Raw genomic sequence first — 7,538 nt, 5'->3', positions numbered from 1 at the left:
ATATATATATATATATATATATATATATATATGAAATTAAAGTTTTAAAAAGTATACATCAATGCAATATTACATTTTAATGAGTTAATATTAAAATCAATCACTTGGAATTAATCGATCTGTCTACATTCAAATATATAGTATACAAATTTTATGCAATATAGTGAAAGTATGGTGAAAGCGTGCATTGCTTGTAAGCTCGTGCAAAACTTACATTGCCCGAAGATATAAGAGGCTGTTTCTTCCAAGTGCACTGGATAACATCGCCCGATCTAAGAGCAACGTATAGAAGAATAAACCATCTACGTTTGTGCTTCATAGACCGCATGCATTTGTTGCAGCAAGCATTCACTAACGCGAATGAAAAGGAAAAAAAGAGGAGCGCAATCGTGCTCTTTTCCACACGCCCTTATTTATTCAAGAACTGATTGTCCTATGAAACTTATATACAAGATTTGTCTCCGAAGAGTTAACATCACTCTTTTTACTTATGAATATGTGACGATTACTCTGACATAACATTTGTGCAATAACCCAAATAATCAAGCCTGCGAAGATAAATTTTCAGCAGAACGAATAAACTACGATTTCTAACACAACAGAAAGGGGAAAAAATTTCGCAGTCTATAATATTAAACAATATAGTGACAAACTGCCATCAGAAATATAACAAGTCTGGTGACATGCTATGTCAAAAAATTGGCTACAGAAACTGAACAGAAGTTGCAGTTCGGCTTCTGCCAGTCTGCCATCAGATTGCTCGAATGTGCTGATTCTGTTAGGTTTCTGCCATCAATATACTCGCATAACATGTCAGCAAACTCTGTTGACAACACTTCACTATCTGGGAAATTACAAAATAATAAATTATTTAAACAAGTTATAAAAGATATGTCCACACACACATATCAATCTATTTATCTAATTTCGGAATTTATAAAAGGAATCATGACAAATATTACATTTGTGTGTTAAAATATCAGCTCTTGATGCAGTAAAACATTGATAGAATACCGGTGCATCATATATGCGAACAACTGCTACTTTATGGGCGATAAAAAGTGGATGAGAGTTGCGTCATCACGTAGCAGCCGAGTTAAGATACAGACCTTACGTGTGCCAAGGACCCAGAGAGAAACAGCCTCCTGAGCGCTTAATAAACTTTGGCTACGTTCGGCTGAAATGTGAGGTTCAGGCGAGTAGCTTGTGTCCTGGAGTGTGAGCGGCGACCAAAAAAAGTGGTACATCGTTAGTACGAGAGTATTGTGAACTACGAGGATGCTCAAAATGTGATACACGCATGATAAGTGTAATAAATGTGATAAATGTGAGAAATGAATAAACAATGCCTGCGAAACAAATGTAAAAGCTGATCGGACTATGTAAAAAAAACGCGTCTGAGATTCACCTTATTAGGCGTGTTATTGTGTTAGCATAATTAATCACTAGCAAATCTCGCTTTTTATCTCAATCGTGAGAAAATCAGTTATTATACGATTTCGTTATATACTTTAGATAGAACGCATTTAGAAAGTACAAAAAACATTCTAATGATTAAGCAAGAAAAATAAGAATGCAATGTCGAATTAATAGGAAACTTATTGTGTACAAATATCGCAAAATGCAAATTAATAATATGAAAGCTCGTTAATGACAACGAAAATGATAAATTCGCTGAAAAAGACTGTTATTAATAACTAATGTTTAAAACGCTTAAAGATCATACTAACAATTCTATTTGAAAAATATTAGTAATCATTGAAAATTCCCCATCTTGTACAAAACGAGTAAAATTTTCAATCAATCTATACCGCTATATTTATTAACGCAGAACTTTAAAATTATACGCGGACTATAAATAAATCACATCTCACCTTAATATTCTCTAATTCAGCTTGTGTAATAGTTAGCTGTTGAAGCAATTCTGCAACGGTGACTTTAGGCGGTGATTGATGTGCCTGCACAAATATCTGTAATTTTATAAAAAGTATTCAGTGTCTGCGATCTTGCTTATATTTTTCATCTTTACATTTATTTTCGATATATTAATCGTACCTGATCGGCTTGTTCAATGCGCGCGGCTTCTTGACCTTTGGCATACATTTTCAGGTACATTTGTTTATTTCTCTCTTCTTGCTCATTCAAAAGCGTTTTCTGTTCATTAAGCTCAGTCTTCACAGCCTCTAATTCCATTTCTAATTCACGCGCACGAGTCTCGGCGATATCCACAGCCGGCCGCACCTCACAGTACCGAGTGTTGACCTCAGACAGTTGATTTAATAAGCTTTCCACCTATAATATGAAACATAGCTTTTTATTACCAAGAAGAATAAAGGGGCAAAAATTAAAACAATTGAATGAAAAACTCTACCTTATCATTGTGCTTTTGTTTGAGCTCTTGCAGTTCGTCAACGTGCCGCCTATGCATATCCTCGATTCTATTTTCATAATGACTAACTAATCGACGCCTCTCTTCGTCTCGTTCTACATCACTTGTTGGTGTCACAGGATTAATATCAGAAACAATATCATTGGATGCCGTATTGGATAACGTATTAGCACACGTTGTCGTGCTAATAACAGTAATCTCTGGCTGCGACTCGGGTAAGCATACGGAGTCTTTTGAATGGACGGAACCATCTTCGAAGTGTCCGGAATCAGCTAATGACGAAGGGAGATCTGTGTGCACACGCTTCTCCGGAGTTTCCGGACTGGCGGCGATAGATTTCTCCACGGTACCTTCATCAGGAAGATCCTTGCTCGGTGACTCCGGTGAGAAGGGATTGTTCTCACGCACGGTAAGAGCGTCGCTACTATCCGTTCGCTCATCTGGACTGTTCAGAGAGGCCTTGTACAACCTCAATTCTACGACCTCCTTCGTCAAACGCAAGATCTCTCGATCCTTCTCATCGATTTCCTTGCGCGCTTCCTTCAATAGAGCCTAAATATACATAGAGATAGAGATACAACAACCGCGTAATTTTACCAAGAAAAAGATAAAATTATGATAATTAAATATACACTTACATACAACAAGAATTCCAACAAGAAAAGTGACACAAGTAAAAAATATAAAATTGTTTAAGAGAGAAAAGAAAATTAATTATTTATTACGATATTATACAAATTTCAAATTCTTTAGATATATAAGTAATGGTATTAATTTTATTATGAGAGAGAGATGTATTACTCCTAAAAATTGGCCTTATATTTTGTGTCATTTTTTTTTAGAAAAAATTTAAATCATTTTTATTTCTTTTCCTGATTGAAAAAAAAAACGAATGTATTTTAGAACACAATCTACACATACGATACAAAATTTTAAAAATTTAAGTCATTTTTCTTACTATATAATTATGTCGAAATTTTTTAAATTTTGGAATAAAAATTAAAAGATTGACTAATATATTAGATATATGCATATTCTAATATATTAGATATATGCATATTCATCAATTCTAGATTAAATGATTATTAATCTATAAAAATGATATATTTCAAGACAGAGAGAATCACAAATAATATTTTCAATTCCAGCATATTATGTATATTGCATTCAACTATATTCTTAATACGCTAAAAAAAGAAATTTAAGAACAGAACGAATGACAAGATATGCAGTTATTTTCATTTTAAAGACGTTACCTGAAACTTTCGGACTTGTTTAGCCGCTCTCTGGGTAGGCGTGAGGTACTGTTCATTATCGCCGACATAATTCGAGCAATGCACGACATATTTTCGCGATCGACCAGACCAGGTGGTGCCATTCAATGCAAAGGAGGCATGCTCGCAGGCGCTCGCTGTGCTGCAAGCACTGCTATAACTCTTCACGCTCTCGGCATCGCTGTCATCGTTGATTCCCGCTGCTGTTGTTCCTCCAGAGGCCGCGTGACCTGGCCGCGGCCTCACTGGTGTCAGTGAGAGACTCTGTGAACGGTAAATCATTTTTTATTAACAACATCCGTTAGCTCGATTCATTAAAACAGATATGAATAGACTGGAATAGACAATGTACAATGCCGCTTACGATATATAATGGTATTAATTTGAAAGATACAATCGCACATCGCTGAATTACTTGTTTGAAGTATGGGAATCAAAAGATATCGTGTTGATAAATACAATCACGCAGTTGAATCATTATTTGAAATATGAAAAGAGCATTGAAAAGTAGTATTTTTAAAGAATTAAAGTAAATCTATCAAACAAAAGATTATCTTTAAAGTCTCTTAAAATATTGATGCCGATTTCAAAGAGCAAGTTAAAATAAATGCCATGTGCGCTATTGAAAAGTATTAGAAATATTAGGTGTAGTAAAAAGAAATCCATTATTTTTGAAATTGAATGGAAAAATAATGGATTTCTTTTTACTATACCTAATATAAAGAATAAAACTACACATTATACGAATTTTATTTCTGTTTATTGCTTTATATTTATCTTAATTTAATTTGTTAAAACCAACCATTTTCATTAACATTTCTCAATTATCTCTAAAATTTTTAGATTTTTAAATGAATCAAAAAAGGACATCTAATTATTTTGTATTTTTCACGCGCGAAAAAGAGCGAATTATCCAAAATTTCTAAATTCTTAAATGAATTTTTAAAAAATATTAACTATTTTGTTATTATTCCTTGAGTATTTTCAAAACTTTTAAGTCGTTAAAAGGATTAGAAAATACTTCAATAACTACTCAAATAAAGAAATTATTAAGAAAAATTATTACAAATTTCTATATTGTATTTGAAAGTAATGCAAAAAGTTTGGCAGCGATTTAGAATCTGAAATCAAAAATTATTTCAATAAGAAGTAAACTTGATTATCCCCAAAATTTCTTAAGCGAATTAAGAAAAAGTGTAACCAATTATTTCGTTAATGATTCTCTTTAAAATTTTCAAGTATTTAAAAGAATTAGAAAAAAAATGTAAGACACGACTTATGTACGATAGCTCGTCGAAATCGATATGTGGATGGATTTATAACAAGTTACCTACCTGTTGGACGATTTCTTATATTTTACCGCATTTGGAATATCATCCGGGGTATACAGTCACGCAAAGGCGAGCACAGGCCAACTACTATGACTTAACGTGCGAATCACCCGTTAATCAACGGAACTTTGAACGCTGTCCCAAAGTTACAGCTAGTAGTGGTATACGTGGGTAAAAGTAAAGGTCTCCATACCAAAATTCTAATATACACGTAAAAGCCAGAGATCAATTTCTTCTATAGTTCTTGTTGGACAACTTAACGAATCTTACGCGGACGATGGTAGACTACGCTTCGGTACTCTCAATACGCTTCTTGTTGTGTAAAAGAATACAAAGAGATATAAGGAAATGAATATCGAGCACATTCATTCATGCACAATATTCTATACTAGTCTAACTATTTTACCAATAATAGATTAACTTTAATCTCGGCACAACTTATTTCTCTTCTTCTAATTCTTAGAAAATTGAGATCTTAGAAAATTAAAATTGAATATATTTTGATAGAAACAAGCAGAAGTACACGAGCAAAATGCAAATGTGCTACAAGTTTTAAATCGTTCAATCCTTAATACAATCCTGGGATTATTACTGTTTGAGTACCTTTTTAATTTTTGTTTCTTTATATAATACGAAAGAAATTATATTCAACGTCAGAAATTATATCCAAGGTTCCTTGTTCAAGCCTGTCATATGGCAGTCGATACTTTGAATTTAACGCGGAACAGGGATCTCTATATAGTGCGTAGCGACGTGCGTAATCGACAATTTCCTCCGGACTTGGAAGAACAATTTCTCAAGGAGAAGACGCGTGTCAGTGTCTTTACTCACGAAGGATCGTTGTCGCGGCGAATCAGTTCCATTCTCCGTGATGACCGGGAAAATACAATAATCCGGATGTTGATGCTGCTGCGACGATTGCAGAAGGTGGTTGTGACGACGGGGATGATGTTGGTGGCCGAGCAGGGCCGTGCTGGCTGCAGCGGCAGTGGTGGATCGCGGATGATGTGGTGGTAGACGTTCGCCGCGCAAGCGCAAGCTCGCGGCACGACGCAGAGCCGACGGCGATGGCCTCGGTATACGGGAGTCCAGCGGAGACGGCGGCGAGGTGGTAGCTGCTCATGGTATATTCCGGTTAATAATTGAGTAGCGAGAGATGGGATCGTGATTGAGAACGAATATAGAGGATCTGTGCATCGCGTACTTTTAAAACTCAGAGAATTTCTCGAAGTAATCTCGTATTCCTTAAAAGTTCAGAAAAATTAATTTTCTAAAGTTAATCTTTTTTTTTACCATTATGAAATGAATCGTCTTTCAACAAATGTAATAAAATCATGAGATTATTTCCGATGATGAAACTGAAATTATACCTATATATGTATAAACTAGGGATACTCGAATCGTAAAATTATTGAATATCCGAAAAGAATATAACATCGGATATCCAGTTAGACATCCGAGAAGACAATTTTTCAAATCGGATATCCGATTTTTCAGGTATCCGACCGGATTCCGAGACAATGTCTAAACAAAAAAAGCTGAGTAAAAAAAGAAAAAAAGGAATAAAAAGGATAAAGGATTGTAAGGGAAAAATAGTATAATAATAGTATGTAAAAAATAGTATGATAATAATAATTAAAATTTTAATGTTATCGTCCGAGTTTGATTATCAATAGAGATGATAATTGTAGAGAAAAACATTGTAATTTTGCAGCATTATATAAAAATATATTATAGAATATTTATATAATAAAAAAATCAATTTAATGATATAAAATCTCGGGTACTAATGATACTAATTTAACTTAATCCGGATAGTAAAAAAGTGCTGGATAATACCGGATACCAGATACTTTTCGGATATCCAAAAAGATGTATCCTAGTATAAATTGTCTTCGAAATTTGTTCTCTATATTTTTTACGATATGTACGATTAAAATATAGCAATTTTTAATATTTTTTATATTGCCCATTTTAACTTTTAAGTATTGTGAAATTTTTAATTTTATAGTTTTTAATTATATAGTTTTTATAATTTCTAGAAAAAGATTTTATTCGTTACTATGTCTTGAGTATATTTCATTGATTGTAAATTTTTAAACGCAATTACAATTTATCGATGCATAAATTTTTACACACAATCATAATTTAGACATACAGAAATATAAATTTTTTCAAGAAGTATGAGTCTAAATTTGGCATTGAAATTTTAAGAAATGATATATAGAAGTTTAGTAGAAAATAAATAATGAATAATGAATAAAATCATAAAACACTTCTGATTATGAATAGATAGAATCTAAAATTACATTTTCATAATGTATGAGTTACAACAATCAACAAAGAGGACAACATAATAAAAGAGATAAAACAATAATGAAAATTACGAAAATAATATATATAAAACAAAAATAAAATCCGTTGAAAGTAACATTGACAATAGAGAGTGATATTCGAAATAATATTACTTCTTCTGACTATCCTAAATTGAATATAAATAAAAAGAAGAAAGTATTCAGATTTGTATCAGTCTCTCTCTCTCTC

At 32.9% G+C, this 7,538-nt stretch overlaps 1 protein-coding gene across 1 annotated transcript in view; it reads right to left on the bottom strand.

Moving 5' to 3' along the window:
* Window positions 1-686: 686 nt before the first annotated feature.
* LOC105620749 overlaps window positions 687-7,538 on the bottom strand; it is a 7,380-nt gene continuing 528 nt past the window's right edge. Inside the window, exons 2-8 of the mRNA XM_012202239.1 lie at window positions 5,826-6,112; window positions 3,646-3,927; window positions 2,372-2,941; window positions 2,056-2,292; window positions 1,875-1,970; window positions 1,115-1,211; window positions 687-844 (exon numbers count right to left, since the gene is read on the bottom strand). Coding sequence (XP_012057629.1) covers window positions 687-844; window positions 1,115-1,211; window positions 1,875-1,970; window positions 2,056-2,292; window positions 2,372-2,941; window positions 3,646-3,927; window positions 5,826-6,112 — 1,727 coding nt within the window. The remainder of the gene's footprint in view (window positions 845-1,114; window positions 1,212-1,874; window positions 1,971-2,055; window positions 2,293-2,371; window positions 2,942-3,645; window positions 3,928-5,825; window positions 6,113-7,538) is intronic.

The sequence above is a fragment of the Atta cephalotes genome (genome assembly GCF_000143395.1).
Source record: "Atta cephalotes unplaced genomic scaffold scaffold00028, whole genome shotgun sequence".
NCBI classification, from domain to species: domain Eukaryota; kingdom Metazoa; phylum Arthropoda; class Insecta; order Hymenoptera; family Formicidae; genus Atta; species Atta cephalotes.
This window is presented reverse-complemented; position numbering and strand designations above follow the sequence as displayed.